This window comes from Hirundo rustica, chromosome 1, assembly GCF_015227805.2.
Source record: "Hirundo rustica isolate bHirRus1 chromosome 1, bHirRus1.pri.v3, whole genome shotgun sequence".
Lineage (NCBI taxonomy): Eukaryota > Metazoa > Chordata > Aves > Passeriformes > Hirundinidae > Hirundo > Hirundo rustica.
Window position 1 is genome coordinate 13055918 of NC_053450.1, and position 19753 is coordinate 13075670.

General features: G+C 40.2%; 1 protein-coding gene across 7 annotated transcripts in view; it reads left to right on the forward strand.

Moving 5' to 3' along the window:
* The window catches only part of ENPP2 (ectonucleotide pyrophosphatase/phosphodiesterase 2), a 72847-nt gene that overhangs the window by 17234 nt on the left and 35860 nt on the right, over nt 1-19753 (forward strand). For all 7 annotated transcript variants that reach the window (XM_040056318.1, XM_040056291.1, XM_040056300.1 and 4 more), the window contains exons 3-8: nt 5228-5383; nt 7400-7525; nt 9548-9608; nt 10880-10977; nt 12005-12084; nt 13384-13503. In XM_040056318.1, coding sequence (XP_039912252.1) covers nt 5228-5383; nt 7400-7525; nt 9548-9608; nt 10880-10977; nt 12005-12084; nt 13384-13503 — 641 coding nt within the window. The remainder of the gene's footprint in view (nt 1-5227; nt 5384-7399; nt 7526-9547; nt 9609-10879; nt 10978-12004; nt 12085-13383; nt 13504-19753) is intronic.

Genomic DNA, 19753 nt, shown 5'->3' on the forward strand with positions numbered 1-19753 from the left:
GAGAGGGTTGCTAGAGGAGAGCAGGTGTTCGTGCAGATGTGCTGTCACTGAGTCCTCTGCTTTTCTTATGCCTTCTACTGTTTTTTTCATTGGAAGACAGTAAGAACATGCCACAGGAGGAACTGATATGTATAAACCAGACAACTAGGTTTTTGTGTGTGTGTGGTTTTGTTTTTTGTTTTTTTTTTTTTTAATTCAAGAAAAAGCAGGCTTGACTTGTGTCTTTGTTCCTTTGGCAGGAGAAAGAAAACTTGTGGTCATTGATTTAGAGCTGGTTAACATAACTGAAGTGAAAGGGTTTCATTTGCAATGCCTGTCTGTAATGATAGACTGTGAATTTTAATTATAATTTTTTTTTTTGCTGTGGCCAGAGTTTGTTGTGTTCCTGGTAATGTATCTGTGTCCTCCTGTCCTCTCTCGTTGAGGAATTGCTGTCTATTACAGACACTATCAGGCCTGCTGGTCACTGAGTAGAGGCATTTTACGTAATCAAGAAGATAGTGGCTGTTGCTTTTGATTTTTATAGCAGTAAAAAAATTGCTTAAAAAATGATTTTAAAAAACTTTTCTAGGATGTTAACTGTAAAACAGATCTGTAGTGTGTGTAATGGGGATGGGAAAGATTTGCATTTCAGGTGCTCAACATCTGAGTGCCAGTTGCTTTGCTTTCACTGGTGACTGTCTAGGGCAGGGCTCAGCTGGTTTTTACTGAACACTCAGAGGTCTGATGTTGGGGTCCCGTTGCAGCTGATCGGTGCCAACTCTGCTGAGACAGCCAGCACCGTTCAACACCTCCGGGGCTGGGAATAGCAGCTGTGTGCTCCTTCCAATAGCAGGAGCATTAGCTCAGCATGCCAGAAAAGTGGGAAGAAGCACAGGATCTCTTGAAAAGGGCAGGAGATGGGGTACTTTTGGAAACCTATTGAAAATTTGCTCACAGGTGGGATTGACCCAGCACCTGACATTGAAGAAGTCCAGTCAAGGGTGCAATACTGAGAGACAAAAGGAAGATTTTGTCCATTCTGTGTTTATGTTGCTTGATTACTTTTATTGCAGGAGGGGGGGAAAAAAAAATAGAGCAAATCATAAGGGGGTACAGTCACAGTAAACTGTAGACAGTGAAAAGTTACACTGGAGATGTGCAGGTTTTTTAGCAAACTGAAAGCACTGTTATCAGAGAACCTACTTAGTCATTCTTAATTGCATGGCTTCCAATTATACTTCATTAGAAGATCAGTCCAATGAAATATGCAGAAAAAACCATTGGTATAAATTATTTTTCAACTTTACTATTCTTTAGCTTATTTGCTCCCAGTTGTCTTGATGTTGAGAATTAATTATTTTATATTGACAAAACACTTACTTTACCAAGCATTATTTTAGAAACCAATTTGTTATTTCTCCAGGGGTATGTCATGATTGTAAGCAAGCTTTCATTTTCATCTAGCATAGAACTCTGCTGTGAGCCAAAAACATAGTTTTTTTCCTAGTGCCTTGCCAAATGCATGCCAAAGTACCACCACAGTGGCTAAAACAGCCCTTCTTGTTCTCTTTTTACAGTATACAGATGTGTCTTTATACACTTGAGATGTTGACTATTTGTACACAACAAATTATTTAATTGAAAAAAATTTTTTTCCTCAATATTTTAAGAGACAGTAGAGAACCAAAGCTCACATTTTTCCATAACTTTGCCTTTGTAAGTCACTTGCTTTATGAATTTCCTGGCCATCTTCTTTAGCACTTTCAGGGAAGATGGCCTTGGTAACATCTTGAAGCATGGTTCTTGATCACATTAGGATAACTTAATGCTTTGGAAGGAGAAACACTGTAGTTTTTCTATCCTTACTGTAGTTTTAAGCATGCCATTAAAAACAGAGTCATGCTTTTCTTCTGTTGGAACACTTGTAATTTTCCCCCTTATCTGACTTTTCGTTTGGATTTAACTCATTGCAAAAATGAAAAGCAAGTTCATAATAGGAGTATCATCCAGCAGAACTAGTGCTCCCAGATGTTTTGTTTTTGTATTTGGTTGTTCCGTATGCGATCCAAAATGGCAATTTTTACTATATATATAATGACTCTGTAAGCATGTCTACATTGTGTAATCCAGTTTTAAACACTACTGCAAATAAATGGATTTTATTATTTTTAAACCTTGTAATCAGACAGAATCAAAATAAATAGCTTGATATGGCACTTTCTAAGATAAATATAACAGCCTTAAAATAGAAATGTAAAAACTTCCTTGAACTGAATCACAAAGGCACTACTGCCCTATTTAGCTTTGTTCTCTAACCCATTACATAGAAGACAATTAGATGGCTGTTTTGAACTTAGTGGCAATAAAAGGAATGTATGGAAAACAATGTGAGAAGCTTTATGTAAGATGTATACTTTATGTAAATAAGAAAGGAAGGATCTTCAGGCTGAGGTCCCTATGCCTGCTGCACCATCTGACTGCAGGAGCTGTGGAGGTATGCAGGAATTTTGAAAAGGATTTTAAATTGTCTAAGTTTGTTCTGTACAGGGGTTTCTGCTAATTTGAATGTGCTCACCAGGGAGAGAACTCCTGATGATATATTTTCAAACTATTTTGCATGTGTCAGTACCTGTGCCATGGCATTGTGCACGACCTGAAAATCTTGGTCTGGCTGCAAAGGCAAGGTCAAGCATGAGAAACAAAGGAGCAATCTTAATGTGTTTGGAGAAATTCAGCAAGTTCTCCTTTGTGCTGTGGTATGGAAAGCATCCTACATTGACTCAGGATGTGTGACCTGAATTTGCTAAGCGGTTTGGGATAATTCACTACATCACTAATGAAGTGGTTGTCAAGAGATGTGAAAAAATTAGATGAGGTAGGTGGGCTAAACCTTTCTTACATGAAATGGAAACCCTACTTGCAGTTATAGAAGATGGAGCTAGAAGGGATGTTGAACAGCTGTGTAGACCTCCATATCCCAAGGCCTGGTCAGTTGTTACAGAAGTGCGTCTGACGGGTGTTGGCCTAGCCCTTCTTCAAAATCCTCAAGCTCTGAGATTGCACAGATTCTGTGGGCAGTTTGTTTGGGTGGTTTCCTGGTATAAATGAGCTGCTCTTTACAACAGCTCATTCCTTGAGCTGCAGTTAACTGTCTCTCAAGTAATCTGCAGTCAGATTTATATCTTCTCTTTCCTAAACACATGTTGATGTGTTGGTTTTGGGGGTTTTTGGCCTTCTGAAAAGATCTCCCTCTCAGCCCTCTGAAATGAAAAGGGTAATGCCCAGGGTCAGGTTTATATGTTGGTATGTAATACCTTCAAGTTTCTAATACCTTTGATTTGCAGTTTACTGGATCTGCGATTATGTATTACCTAGCTTCTAGAAGAGAAAGTAGTGGAAGAGGTTAAATGACACGAAAATATTTTTTGGTAGTAGATTTTCAGAAGCATTTGATAGGAAGCAGCTGTCATCAAAAATAAGTACCACAACTTCATAACTCTGAAAATTTGTGTGTTTACATGATTTGAAGCAATTCTCATGTGATTAATTTCTAGTGCAGCTTTGTGACCTGCTTATGTAAGCAAAGGAAATACTGATCTATGCCAGCATAGATACGCAATCTTTATCTCCTTGGAATTTCAGATGGCCAGAATACTAGTGGCTGACTAAGAGTATGCTTGCAGAGTATGTACCTATAGAGCGAATTTCACTGTGTGCATGATGTTACTCACCCTGAGCGCTGCTGACCTGATTGAAATAAAACCCCACAAAACCAGAAAGGTGGAGTTGTCTGCTCCTTGCCTTTTCCAGCAGTTATATGAGTGTGCCTTGACACTGCCATGAGCCACAACTGCAACCACTGTACATTTGGGTTTCTTACCTATGTTCTTGCTGGAGCGCTGATTTTCTGACAGGTTTGCTGTCTGAAGTGGTTTGTGCTGGTGTCGAGTCAGTGCCACTCCAGGGGAAGTGGTGGAGCAGTAGTGCTTGGGATGAGGGCTGGTGAGACATCAGCTGCTACAATGTCACCTCCAAACTCTCCATCTTTTCCATCCATTCTCACAGTGTTCATTTAATGCCATCTTATTTGGGAAGAGTTTTCCCTTCAGTTTATGTGGAAACTAAACTCTCAGCTATGTAAAAGTGTAGGGGGAAAAATACATAAGAAAATATCAGAGCAACTATTTCCCAAAAGTGCCATTGCGTCAGTCCTCTAAAAGTCATACTGCTAATCATGGTGAAGTTTGCCAAACCCAAAACCAAACCATGGCTTACAAGAAAACAGAACACAAGACAATTTCAAATACTTAATTTTTATAGGTCTCTCAAGGAACAAAAGGCATTGTGAAATTTTCCTTGGAACACCTCTATATTTAAAGGATAGCATACTTGCCTTACTTTATTTCATAAAATACAATTAATTATAGAGAACAGCACCCATTTTTCCTGCTTCGTGTAAGCTACTAGGTAGGATTCTCCCACAAGAAAAACTTTTAAAATATATAAAGTGTATAAAATAGTAAGTTTTGAGTAAAGGGCAGACATGCAGCAGCTTTGACATTAAGGGCCCTTACTAATAAATAGATTATTGAAGTCTAATACATTATTCGTGGTTTGCAGACTGGCAGTCCTCCATTTACTTAAACACATAATAATTACCGATTTCTTAAATACTTCTGTGTTTTTAAAATTTGGTGCTATGCAGAAGCCCATCAAAAAGCCTTGCTTTATTTCTCCTTTAATTTATAGAGCATTTTAAAGTTTTCTTTCATGCTTCACATTGATTTGACGCCTTCCAGTGTAGCAAACCAAGTCCTGCTGTCTGCGTGTAGATTAATTGGAGTCCTTTCCTATGTAAACTGCCCAGCCAGCCATGAAAATGTCACTTGGTTTCTGAAAACAAAGACCTGCTTCTGTGGAATAGCTGCAGCTCCTGGAATGGGGCCTTGGAGACTTCAATACATTTCTGCTAATGATCTCTTGATTGTTACAGAGGTAAAGCCAGGGCTGTTTCTTTGCAGGATGTTGTCACAGCATGCTGCTTCCTTTTTTTCCCCTCCCCAAAAGAACAACTTTTTTGAATTTGTTCTTTTTTGTTTTCTTTCTTCAAGCGATTCTCCTGCTCTCTTTGCTCCTTTCCTTGAGCAAGCATCCAAGGTCTTGCTCATTCGAGTGGCTCAGGGCTGAGCCACTGTCCCATCGCTGCCAGCCTGACAGATGTTGCCCTGTTTCTTGTTCCGCACAGTCCTGTCAGATTCCCCCTGGATCAATACCTCTGGCTCCTGCAAAAACAGATGCTTTGAACTTCAAGAAGCAGAGCCTCCTGGCTGCCGCTGTGACAACCTGTGCAAGAGCTACAACAGCTGCTGCTTCGACTTTGATGAGCTGTGCTTAAAGACAGGTATGATGGGTCTCCTGTCCCGCAGTCAGGCGCTGCTGACACCTGGATTCTGCCAGTGCTCAGGACCTGCTTGACAAACCAGCCCTCCTTGGCATAACCTTCATCTCCTCCTACCTTGCCTTGGCCAGGCAGGTTCAGCTCAGCCCAAAATATAGCCCATGTTTCCTTGCAAGGAGCAGTAGGAATTTTCACCTATCACTCCTTACTGTGGGGGCAGAAAAAGCAGGGTACTCTTCATACCACATAGAAAAGCTGATCTTCCGACACTGAATTAAGAGCAATAATCCGTGTTCAGGCACCAGTCTGACCTCCAGTTTACAATCCAAAGCCATGGTAAAAACTGGACATTGGTCATTTTGTGTCAGCCATCCCTTTTCATCCTAACTGATAACTTAATATTGGAGCAATTCAGGCTCACATGAGAGGGTGCCTTGGAAGCTGGGATCATTGAAGGGGTGTGAGTCGTCTTTGAGCAGGGGACAGCCAGGGCTGGCTACCCATGCCCTAGACCCCAATTTCCAGGTGTCAGGATGCATATTACTGCACTGGTAGAAACATTTGACTTCAATTCATTGGACCCAGGGGGGACAGAAATAGAGCAATAGGTTCACTTTCTTTGTTTGGCTTATTTTCTCCATGCGTCACAGGCAAGGAAAACTTCAAAGAGGGACATGAGTTATATTTTACTTCTTAGCATAGTGCACTGAAATTATTAGTTGTACCCATCTCCTTCATTGTTTGCACTGTGGTCAGAGTTGACACAGGTGCCTTTTATTTTTGCCATTGAACTTTTTCTTGCTTTATTGAAGTATTATACCTTCTAAGCAGCCAGAAGAAAAGTGCAATGATTTAAAATATCATTGCCCATGGATGTGCCATGCTTGAAATTCCTGACTTCCTCAGTTCTGTTTATAATTATACAATTTTCATATATTGGTGTCAAGAAAGAGTGAGCTAATCTAATATGAAAAACAAGAATGGTTCCAGGCCAAAAATTTCCGAATTTTAGGCTGATGCTGTTCCACCCCTGCTGTAAATGGCTGCAAAATGAGAGGCTCTTTTTGAAGACTTCCAGCATGATGTCTGCTACCAAAGGGCAGAATTTCAGTTCCTCACCCTCCTGTCCACAGCAGACATATAGTTTGCATATGCATATGGATACCTGTATAGCCCCTGGGGCTATATGCTCCCATCGGCATTTATTCAGGCAATTATCACGTGTGTGATCTGTAAATTTTACACACTTACAGAAGAAAGCCCTAAATGAAGCAGAAAAGGGGATAAAAGACATTGCTCTGATATGTGATTTTTTTTTTACTGGGTGCTTGTTGTCTGAAGTGATTTTTATAGTTTCTTAGGTGCGTCTTATTGTGGAAAACCATATGTTTAAGACCACAGGCTCTGTTGCAAAGCACTGTACTACCCTTGAGTGAACACCTAATATAAACAAGCCAGATCTTAAATTCATTTACAAGATGAGAAAATATGGTGTTTTCACAGCAGCTATGCCATGCTTTTCCTTGAAGAGCAGCTCTTGTTTTTTCATATCTTTGAGGTTGATGCTGGATCTGCACTATGGGTGAGGAACTGATGGTGGGAGTAAGGCTTCACTATGCATTGACATAGTCTCTTTTCTGCTTTCTTTCTATGGGTTGAACAGGGGACGGTAGAAGTTGTGAGGAAAAACAAAGTTTACCCAAGAAACACCAGAATTCTTAGTTTGTGCTTTAGGTTCCACCATTTATCTGTGAAGATCCTTTTTTGTCTTTTTCTTTCTACGCTTCCTCTGGCATTCAGATTGTACAGAGTTTGGAATACAACACTTGAGGGTAGCAGAAATACTCACAACCGTGTTTGTGGAGGAGCCCTCCTGCTCTTGCAAGTCACAAGGTTGACATAACTATTTCTGGTTGACATACCTATTTTAACAACTAGAGTGTTTTCATTATAGCGTGAATGAATATTTTTTGTTTTGATTACAATCTCTCATTCTTGCTTACATCGTGAATATTTTAGCTCGGGGCTGGGAGTGTACCAAAGATCGCTGTGGAGAAACCAGGAATGATGACAATGCTTGTCACTGCTCTGAAGACTGCTTAAGTAGAGGAGATTGTTGTACTAATTACCAAGTCGTTTGCAAAGGTACGTCTTTGGTCTTTCTAACTCCTATCTTTCAAAACTGAATAGAAGGCAGGGTAAAGAGTTTTCATCCAAAAGAGGAACTCTCCTTGCTTTGCTTTGCTTATTTATTTATTTGTTTGTTTGTTTATTTATTTTAAGGAGGTAGGGAGAAGTGGGGAATTGCATTTGTAATTTTCTGGGCACTAGTAGAGGTAAATAATATGTTGAAGGACGTTATCTTTGCCTGTAAAAATACTGGTAGAAAGAGAGGAGGTGGAGCTGGATGAAGAAGAGTTTAAAGTAAAGCTCTAAAGAGTTTGGATGCATTTGTCTGCATCACAGGAAGTTCGGGGATATCTAATGATCTCAGAAGGAATGGAGCACTCCTAGATATGTTATCTCTGTCCCAAAGACCTCTCTCCACCCCCACCACAAAAGCTTCTGCTGAACCATTTGGCCTAGTATCTGTAGGCTTTGTTTCTTGTGGAAGAGGAGTTGCAAGAATCCAAGGACTATCGTGGTCTTCAGGTGACCGTGACACACCATGGCTGCAGAGCAGCCCACATTGCTTGGCAGGTGGATGGGCTTTGAAGACTTTATTTTCATCCTCTGTTCCGCTCTTTTAGAGTGTATCCTGCCTGTCTAGTGTGTCTGCCATTCACAGCAGGTCTTCTGATCCCTGGTAATGAGGTCTACAGGTTTTTACTTCTGTGTCTCACCTCGTTCTTACCTTTTTTCATTTGTAAAATTTACTGGGGCAAGGGTTACAGTTTGAAATTGTTTCACCATTTTGGACAAATGCATACATTCAGAAAATTATAATAGTCCAGATCCATTCTGACACTAAAAATGGGCCTTTTTGTTTACTTGAGTTTTGCTATTGGGATTCCAAATGAAATATGTATTTTCCAACAAATCCCTGTAGATTGCCCTTCCCAAAGAAACCAGAAGCTGAGACCACATAAATACTGGTATAATTTCCAGTTCCTGCCTTTTTTGTGAGCTTCCTGTCACAAGAGTCAAGACAGAGGAATTTGAATGTCTCCAGCTTTAATGTACATAATCTTCATTTAATTGGGTAACAACAAACTATCTCAATGACCCTGGGACTCTGACAGGACTATGCTTTATGTGAGACCAGTGTTTCCTCCTTATTTGTGCCTTTGCCTATCTGAGGATAGTGTGTTGTTTGTTGTCTTTTTGGTTTTTTTTCCTTGGAAATTGTCCCTCCACCTCCTGTCACAGTCGGTGTTGCTGCAGCACAAATTTCCTGCAGGTCTTTTTGATGATGTTTTACATTTTGTTCTTTTAATTGAATTGCAGTTCTTTTAACACCTCCAGGTTCAGGAACTAGGCTGTTAGTTAATAATTTGGGGTTTTTTCCAATTGACCTGTAAAAGTGCAAGTCACGAGCCACTCTATACGCAGCATTCAGCAGTGAAAACTTTAAGAAAATAGTTGATTACATGAAGTGGTTTTAACAAATCTAGGTCTGAAAGAGTATTTAATGCTTTTTTTAGCTTGAGTCTCACCTGATCCATGAGCTGATCACCCCTCTAAACCAGCTGGAAACTATTTAGAGTTGTTTTTCTTCCCCAGAATGAATTTTGTTTTGGGCCTTTAGCCAGATGAATCAGCTTACAGAGCCATCAAAACTGGTGGGAGGAGGGTGGGAATTCACAGCCAGAAGCAGCACTACCTGTTTTTGACAGATCAAAAATTTAAAAAAATGAAAATAGATGACCACTGTGTCTAAAGCATTACCACTGTCTCCTGCGGTCAAAAGGACACTTTTAACTCTAGTTTTAAGAGCTGCTTGTAGAAGTGCTAGTTTGGATATTTTTGTTGAATAGAATATAACCAAATCACTTATTCAGCTTTGTGGAAAGACATTCTCATTATTCATGGCAAATATGGCAAGTCAGTCCATTAACTGGAGCTAGACTTTCTTTTTTTAATATATATTTTCTGTGAAACCTGTTGCTGTATCCACAGATTTTGTATTTTTTATGTTTTTAAACTCCAATGTGACTTTTCTGGTAGGAGAAACCCACTGGGTGGATGATGACTGTGAAGAGATAAAGGCTCCTGAATGTCCAGCCGGGTAAGTGTTTTGCTTGCACCTGGAAAGGCAAATGCAGCAAAGCCAGTGGTCCCCAGCTCTGCCATGGACCTTTGCCCACCACATTTCTGCACTGGCTCTGTCACGCAGGCTGAATGTGACTGAGGGTTGGATGCTTTCCTGGGCTTCACCATTTGTACAGTTAGGCTCATAATATTGTAACTCATTTGCCATTATTTAGGCTCATAATATTGTCATGCGTTTGCCTTTGAGCTGCTGTGTGAGTAGTGGCAGACGATATTTGGGTTTGAGCTCTTGGTCTTCAATCACCTGCTGCTGGGTTTTCCTGCTTCGCTTACATGCATAGGGAAGGTAGCCAGACTCCTGTGAAGTCAGTGGAAAGACTTAGGTTGTTCTGCTTTCAGTAAAATTCAGGTTAAGCCATACAGGAACACAGTTCAGGCCTTTTTTTTTTTTTTTTTTTTTTTTTTTTTTTTTTTTTTTTTTTTTTTTTTTATATGGGGTTTTGTACTTCCAGCATTATGTTCTTAAATGAAAGGATTTCTAAACTGCATTAAGTACAGGCTTGACTTAGTGAGGAATTTGAGCACATGAGTAACATGGAGAAAGTAAATAACTTTTGAAACCATTTGTTTCACTATTACCCCTAAAGGTAAGCATCTGCTTGGGTGCTGTGTTGGGTTGCAGCCCAGCCTGTGCTGTTAGGATAGTTTGGAGATGTTTCTCCTCATGACAGTGACAGCTGCTAATCCCTGCAGCAGATGACATTAAAAGCCCAGGTACCTCCATCCGTGGCATGTTACCCTGCTGCTTGGACTTGACTTTCAGTAGGAGTACTAAATTCAAATGTTAGAGTGAACTGTGCCTCACAGCATAGCATGCTCCAAATACCCCATGGACTTCTGTTTGAGAAGGAAGACCAACTGTAATAAGACATGTGGTTTTTAACTAGAGAATGTGTGCTGGGCTGGGTACTTGTGCATGTTAAATTTTCTTCTCCAATACCTTCTTTAACCATTTGCATTTATGGGTTCTTAGCTGCTCAGGGAAGATGTCTTATGTTGGGTATCAACCCTTTGTGAGTGAACACTGGCTGTTACTGAAGTGTGAGGGTTATCAGTTTCTCTTGGTCTGTTAAGTATGTAAAAGACTATAGGTATATAATTTATACAGTAACTAAAGTTCTGGATTTCTTGGAGGCTCAGTGAACAAGTGGAAATTAAAAAAAAAAAAAAAACAAAAACCTAAAATTTTGAAATGCTGCTTAATATTCCTGCTGCTTTTGCCTTTAGCTTTGTTCGTCCTCCTTTGATCATCTTTTCTGTTGATGGTTTCCGTGCATCGTATATGAAGAAAGGGAACAAGGTCATGCCCAATATTGAAAAACTGAGTGAGTACATCTATTTTCTGTCAATAAATGAATGACAGTCTCTTGCAGCCCAATTGCTTTCATTGTTTGTTGAGCAACAGAAGGGTCAGCGTGGAGGTGAAATGGCAGAAATCCCCTTTAAATTAGGTGATATCAACTGGTGACTTGAAAGCACCCTGAATAATGCAGCACACCGTTGCTGCTTTGGGAAATGCTCAGAATCAGTGACCTACAATGTGGTTTGTCAGCAAAGAAATTCATCTTTAGTACACGATACATATCATGCATGCTTACAGGCTAGTTGGGAGGTGCCCATGAAATTCTCCACTTGATTCAGAGATGTCAGAGGTATGGATAAGTGGCTGCAGAAGCTGTACTTGGATGCTTGGTAACTGGCTGAAAACATGCCCTGCACTCACCCTCCTGGGAATGGGCATCACCTTGGGTTTGTGGAGGACCAGGTACACTGCATATTTGAGGCTCTCTGTATTGCATGGTAGTTTCTGTGTTTCTGTACCTTTGAAATGTGTTGGGTTCTTTTCCCTGTGTGCTGGCCCTTGTATTTGTGTAGCCAGCTATGGTTGGATTCAATGATCTTGAAAATCTTTTCCAGCCTAAATGATTCTATGGTGGGGGCGGGGGGGGCTGAGGCCACAAAGCCCAGTGTGAAACTGCAGCTTTGGTATATTTATTACTTAACATAAACCTGTGTTTTCTCATGTTCTTTTACTTAACAAGAGACTTCCAATGACTCCTAGATGGAGACTAGCTCAGGAAAAAAAACAAAACAAAACCGTCTATGGGAATATAGCTGGATCTGTAGTCATCTGGATGCATTATTTCAGTTGTTGGTTGTGAAGTACAAAGAGTGCGTGGGTAGATTTACTACTGTCCTTACTGCTGACTGCTGCTAAGCAGCAGAAAGTTTATATAAATTAGTTAAAATTTAACTAGTTTCTGCACCATTTTGAATCACGGAAATTACTTTCTCTGGCTTTGTTTTCCATGTCTGAGTTTTGCTTCCCCACGTTTGCATTTGATTTTTCAGGATCTTGTGGAACACATTCTCCTTACATGCGACCTGTTTACCCTACGAAAACATTCCCCAACTTGTACACCCTCGCTACTGTAAGTCCCTGGGAAGGATTTTTTCATGATAAAATGTTGCGCTGGAGTAGAAATATGTGTTATGGGGGAAGCAAGGTTTAAAAATTTTTATTTATTTATTTATTTATTTATTTATGTTATTAATATATGTTAAGTATTTTCTTCATTTTGAAGAAAAAGTGTTTAAGTATTTTGTTTTATTTTGAAGTGGTGAAATGGATTCTATCTCACCATTATACACTGTCACAGCTTTCCTATGCTTTCTTATGCCTGCTTTTGCAGTTATTTGTACTGCTGCATAATTACAGGTCAAAGTTTTCCAAGGGGGGGAAAAACCCCACCCCTGCAATGCTGCCCTGAATACAACCAGCAGTTGTTTCTGTGCTGGAGCAGCCGAAGTCAGTGGGGCAGAGTGCAGCTGCTGAGTGTCTGGACCCCGTGCTGCCCCTGCAGTGAGAGGAGCCATCGCTGTGCTGCTGTGGCAGGGCTGGCAGCCAGGCTGTCCCCACACCTGTGTGACACTAACAGCACTCCCAAACCTGCTATAAAGTACTCTCTACCTGCAGCTGCAATTCCTTCCCTTCCTTTTTTTTTTTTTTTTTTTTTTTTTTTTTTGGTTTTTCTTTTTTTTTTTCTTTTTTTTTTTTTTTTTTTTTTTTTTTTTTTTTTTTTTTTTTTTTTTTTTTTTGGTGCGGCCACTGAACAAATGTTTAAATTGATGAGACAGGAGCATATGGAGAAAGAATAGGTTGGGAGGGGAGAGGCCCAGAGAAAGGAATTTTCTGCTCTTCTCCCTGAATTGCTTTTACCACAGGACAAATTGTGATATAAAGCCATGGCTTTGAGTGACCTGCCTCACTTTTTTATTTTTTTTTTCTTGGAAATAACTTATCTAACAGGAGGTCTCATGAAGATAAAATACCATAAAATGGAAATGCTGAGTATTAGTCTTGCAACCAAAGAATAAATTACCGTGTCCAGAAAGGGCATCCATGAAGAGGAACTGAAAGTACAAATAGATCTTCTTTTCATACATTTATGATTTTTCTTTGACCTCAAACTAACTTTTAAACAGTGTGAAAACGTTGAAAGTACTGAGTAACAGGAGTTTTTATTCTTTTTAGCACAATTCAATTATCTCTTACTGCTTTCATTGCTACAGCCAGAGTGAAATGTGCTTACCGGAAAGTAAAAATCTTTTCTGGGATGTAGCTTCAAAGATACTTATTTTAAAATAACTTAGTGGTATTTGCAGATAGCTATGAAGCACTGTATTTGTGTGTATTAGGGTTTTACTAATTAATCTACTTCTGTACAAAGGGACTCTATCCTGAATCGCATGGGATTGTTGGCAATTCAATGTATGACCCAGTGTTTGATGCCAGCTTCAGTCTACGAGGGCGAGAGAAATTCAATCACAGATGGTGGGGAGGTCAACCAGTAAGTTTCAAATTCCCTCCTACTTCTTTCTTCCTCCCTCTTCTCCCCTCCCCCTGTGCTGTGGAACGTAGCCAATAATAATAATTAAAAATCCATATGTGAACAATTTGTACCTAATCCCTACCCCGTCCCCCCCAGCCTGCCCTCCGTCTATCAGTTCAATGTAATGTTTTGAGTTGGCTTTTACTTTTCAGAATAATAAATCCATTGACTATGGAAAGTTGCTTGCACTGATAAGCATAAATTAGACACAGCTAGGACAAAACCCTCACTTGAGGCGGCAGTGTAACACTGTAATTTTTTTACTATGGCATAATGTTTCCTTCTCATTATGGGTTTCTCAGGTTTTTGTCCTAGTAATGTTCTTGAGCAGTTTTAGTATAAATATTTTATCAGCATAGCACAGCATAATTTCATAATTATTCATTAAGTCCACAAATAATCGCTGTTACCTGATTTACTGCAGAGGCTGTGGAAACTTGAGAATAAATTTCTGCCTTGAGCACAGCAGCAGAGGCTGAACTATGTCCAGTCTCTTAGATTAGTGTTGGACTTGGTTTGTCTAGCTCTGAACCCTTACTCTGGGCAAGGAAATAGTCCTTCCAGGTATTCTGTGTTACTACAGCTTAGACAGTCCCCTTGCTTCTGCTGCGCTTGCCCCTATTGGTGCATGCTGTGGTGGCTTGCTTTGACAATAAAAGTGAAACTAGTAAGTTTTAAGCGCAGGAAGCCAAGGTGCATACACATTTCATTGCACTGATTGCTTAGGAAACTATGGTTTAAATGCTCTCTGATGAATTAACCTCACAAAAGAGCGAGATGGTAGAGGTGAGGAAATCTGAACGGGTTTGGGAACACCCTAATCTGTCATTTCTGTTTGCTGAATTGGTCCTTATCATCCCCCAAATTCCTTAAGACAGAAATATCCCAAGAGGCTAAAGGGAGTTACTCAGACAGTTGTAGGCTTAGCAAGTGTGTGTGTGTTGTCTGCATGTGGTTTAGTCCGCAGCAAATGTGAGACAAGGAGATTTAGAGCTGCAGGCAGATGTGTCTGGCTGTAGCTGAGCCAGAATGAGGTACTTGTGCTGTTGTAAAATCTGTCAGTGAGTGTAGGTACTCCCTTGGCTAGTTACGACCTGGGTTACCTTTTGGCATGGGTGGTGAGGAGAAGAGAGGGTGAGAAACATACCTATTATCTTTCCAGATAGAAGCAAAAATCCAGGAGCAAAACTAGGAGCAGTGAAAGAGCAGCAGTGTGTAACCTCTTTATCTCAGCTACAGCCAGAGCCGCACAGAGCAGAGCTTACTCCAGTCTGGAGTTGAGATCATAGATAATGCCGTGGCTCAGCTGCTGTGTGACAACTCATTAAGCAGCTGGAATTTAATTACGCATTACAAATTTAATTCTGCATCTTACCCTAATTGTGGTTAGATAGGAGTGAGTGGAGGACTAATTGTTGGGGCTGGTACCAATGTCTCTACTTTTAAACTATGATATTTTAGAAGTACAACACAAATCTCTGAATACTTCATCACCTGCTATGTTGTGTGGGGAATACTGTTAATTCCCACACCTATGCTACTCCAGGGAATAAAAGATTTTCTGGATGAAAAATGTCATCTGAGAAGAGTTCAAGAAAGTTACACAACAGTGGGTGACCTTATTACTGCATGAAATCCTCAGAGGATAGGGTGTGTGGGGGTGTTGCATATCCAAGTAGGGATGATACAATAAACCAGTTGTTCTGAAGAATTGTTAAAAAGGAAACACACAAATCATGTCATAAACTGGACATGTCTTTGGAAAATTGCAAGCAAATGCACAGAGGAAGGACTGTAATTCAATCCCCATACACATAATATGAGGGAAACCCGTAAGTTGGGCAAACCTGATAGAGTGGCCACAATAGCTGGATAAGGAGGTGATAGATCTCTTGCAGAAATATGATATAAATTATACTCTGTCTGCATGTGCAAGAATTGCACATTTGATAAGAAAACGGCAGATTTTTATAAGAGATCTCTGTCTATGTATTGGTTAGATACAGTCAGTTTCTGACTCCTTTTTATAATTTTCTTTAAATATAACATTGACATAGACTTCCCAAAATAGCTGGGTATTGAAAGATAAAACAGTACCTTTAAGGGGGTAGGAAGGAATCTTGCTCTGCATATCACAGGAGTCCTGGCTGTCATATCACATATTCAGCTGGCTCTTCTTAGGTCCTGGGTCTCAAAACCTGCAGAGTGGGATATGGTTTGCACAGGATTGGAAATTACTGTTTTTCTGTGCAAGAAGGCAGAAAACTGAGAAAACTCTGAGACTCCCAGCCTTGTATTATGCTTAAAAATTCATAGAAGAGTATGAAATTTAATGGTGATAATCTCTGAAATACTTTTTTGCTCCTGGAAACTGGCCTACTGTATATGGCTCTATGAAAATGTGGCGGGGGTGGGGGGGGTTGGTGGTCTTTCCTTCTTTCTTTCTTTCTTTAGTTGTTCTAATACTCAGTCTTTTGCTGGAAAGCAGCCCGATAACCACGGACATCAGTGGGATTTGGCAGATGAGCATCCGAATGCTTTTACTCCAGGAATTATGAGAAATTAATAGCATTAGGAAAGGGAGAGAAGGGGGGAGAAAGTAGCTTGGAAGTGTTTCAGGGTGCTGTAGCTGGTTATGGGACTTCCTGATTTAGTCTACAATGTTGATTTATTATATAAGCTTAAAGCCACCTTGTTTTCAAAACAAAAGTGTTTCATAGGAAACAGGCATCAAACCACTCCTCATACTGCAACAGCATCTCACAGAAAGGGTGAGCATCAGGGCCCATGGGGGAAACTTAAGTTTACTGCTCATTCTTCATGACACTGACATTTTTGTTTTCATCCCAAGTAACTTTAGGCACTAAATTTAGGCCCCAGCTGTCTTTGGCTTCTGTTGAGCAGTAGTTTTCCATGTCTTGGTTTGATGTAGTGAGTTTAAGGTTACACTACAGACAATACATTGGGTTTTTTTAAAGTGGTGTTTCATGATCTTTAGAAATAATCCATTAGCCTCTCCAGGGTCAGAAGAGGCAAGGTATAAAACTGCTGGTCTGTGGTTAGAGGGGACAGAGAGACTCCTTCACAAGGTAACCTGGTTTGGATCTGAGTTTGGGTCCAAAAGATGTCCTTCACTTCAGAAATATCATAATTATAGCAGTACTGATGTGTGTTTAGGGTGCCTTGTATGTAACTTTACATCCACTATCAACCTTTTAAAGACTACAACCCTCAAAAAAGGACTATCTTGAGATGTTAATCTTTAAACATAGCTGTGACATTCCTAGGTAATAGACAGCATGTTGAGAAGCTGTCTTTGTAGTCTTCAAGGTATGCCTGTGGACATTAGTTATCATCAGCCTGCATCTTAACTTGATATTCCTGATTCATCCAAATTTACATATTAGTATCTAGAATAAAACCATTAGTGGAATATTGTTGATTTTATCTGTCTAATAATGACAGAAGGAGCTTCAGAAAGCTGTCAGCCTTTCCATCCTGAACAGGTCTTGCAATCACTTTGTTGATTGGTAGGGGAAGCAGAGGGGGAGATGTCTGTAATTCTGTTTTATAAGCATTTCTTTCTATCCACCTTGAGCAAGCAACAGGATTCTGAGTCTGTCTATTTATTTAATAAACTTCTTGTACCAAAAATCTTCTGTCTGGGCAAGAAGACAATGCTTAGTTGCCAAGTCTGGGAGAACATTTGTGTCATGTAAGAGGAGTGGAAGGGGCTACTCTGCATTTTACCTTGTTGGCAGAACAAATTACAAATGGTGCAGGAGTGGTATTAATTCTACATGCTTGCACCAGTCTTGTACACATTTCTTTACTTGGAAATGCTGTGATTTCCTCCTTCCCACCTTTGCCTGGATGTAGAAGGGACTTCCCATTGCTACATCAGTCTTTGATGCATCTGATGTGTCAAAGATGTGTCAGCCTTTGTGAAGTTGTGGGCTCTTGTTTATTCATGGAACATTAAAGCCATTGAGATGTCCCACTTTCTGGGCAGGTGTTCAAAGAAAATTCCACAGCTATCTTGAATAACTCTGGAGGAATTACTTGCACAACTGTAACTGTGTCTAGCAGTAAGAAGGGAGAACCTGGGACTTCGGTGTTCCATAAGGTATTGACAGCTGACCTATTGCTTAGCCTTGTCTACTTTGATCCATAAATAAAGGAGGAGAATTGTAGTTATTCAACACAGAGGATGTAAAAATAAAAGTAAATCAACTTACAGGATATGTTTCATATATATCTAGGAAAGCAGGTATACTGTTGCTTGGGACATGTGCCAGTGTACTAGGTTTGAATCTGTGATTGCATAATTTAACAGATCTTACTGTATTGGAAAAGCTAGATGCTGTTGATTTCCCATGGCATGGCATGAAACAGAGTGGTTGATCTCTTATTTTTTAAATATTTATTCCCCTTGTCTCTGCTTAAGCATTTTAATTCAGAACTATGGCATTCATATAGTTTGCAGTACAATTTGGCTTGTCCCCTATGCAAGCCAAGAGTGGACATTTGACATGGTTAAACAGCTGACTGTAAAATTCTAACATATTAACAGTTAAACGCAATGTAATCATGTATTGCAAATAAATTGCATAAGCTCACAAATGGTACTGACCTTGCAGAACAGCAAGCCTTATTTACTTCTTAATTTCATTCAACTGGTTTGAATGGACAAGGCTGAGAGGGCATCTGGTAACTTTTTTTCTATCCTGCCCTCCTGCACCACTTGTAGTCTGCCTTGAAAGACAATGAATTTAACTCAAAGACAGTGAGAGATGTTCACTCGTGATAAGGCTGCAGTAAGATTTTGCTGCCAACATTTCTACTGAAGTTACTGTCTTATAGCCAAAGTAGTAAAAAACTTGTGTGCTCCTATCAGTTGCTCCAGTCTGTTTTCTAATTTTGCCTACATGCTAAGGGGTCTGGGTAACAAAGGGTATTTCCAGTAGAAGCAGCTACCTCTAGATTCACCAGCACTGTCTCAACTCTAAAACATGCTGAGTAGTGTGTTTTTATTTAGAGCTTGATCAGTGCAAATAGAAATTCTTCCACCTTGGTATGGCTGCTTCTCTACAGGCTGAAAGACATCCACAAATATACTGCTCAGTAGCAGTTTCAGGCATCACGGTGGATAGTGTTGATTTTTCTTAGTTTGGGTTTAAATAAATCAAAGAGCTGGCTGGTTTTTTGAGTTTTTTCCCTTCCCCTTAAAAAACGAAAGAGAACAGAGGTCCAGCAGTGGTTTGTTGTAAGCTTGAGTTCAGTCAGGCTCTGCCTGCCAAAGTTAGGATGGAGTCATTCAGACTCACTCAGATGTTGTAGAAAGATAGGGGCCTTTTGATTTGCTGATTTTTGACTTCAACAGATCCTTGTCTTAGCTCTTCATCTTATTTCAAGTGCAGCAGACACATGTACTCATCTAAACAGCTAATGCCAATGTAAATGGCTGCATTCCTGAGGTGAAATACTGGCAGGTGCTGCTTTTCCCTCTCTGAAGCCAGTCTGGATGCCTGTAGGCTGCACTTCCTGCTCTTAGGACTGCACAGCTGGGAGTGATCTCCAGTGCAGAAAGGTGTGCATGCTGTTTTCACGTGATGTTCATGAAGCACCACTCTATGCTCAATGAGAATAAAAATACAGCAACCACTTTGTCACAGATGTGCTGGCTGCCTTGGCAGTGTACCAATGATACAGTTATTCATCTGTCAGGATGACAAGTGTTTTACTTGCCTGGCTGGAGGGAGGCTGTCTTTTGGCACATGTTTAAAACCATCGTCTAAAATACACAGGGTCAGAGGTGAATTCAGCTGTGCTAAGACAGGAGTGGCGTGGGACATCTTCAGCAGCTGAGTTTCTTAAAGTGGCTGGTCTCATTGAGACAACCAGGCAGAATGGACAGTTTGGGCCTGTGTGGTCCAAAGCACTAAGAAGTCAAACTGGAGTTTGCAGATAGTAAAATCCAAACACAGAATTCCCTGGACTTAGTTGGTAACTCCCCAGAGATATCTGCAAAATTATTTAGAATTTGCAGGACCACAAACATTTTCAAAGAGAAATGAACTGTTGTGGGGACTGTGGTTTTCCAAGTAGAGTGAGACAGAACATAACAGTGGGAGCTGGCACACATTTCATGCTAAATGTGTCTTTGACCTCCTTCCTCTGCCATGACTGGATTTTTCTCTACGAATAA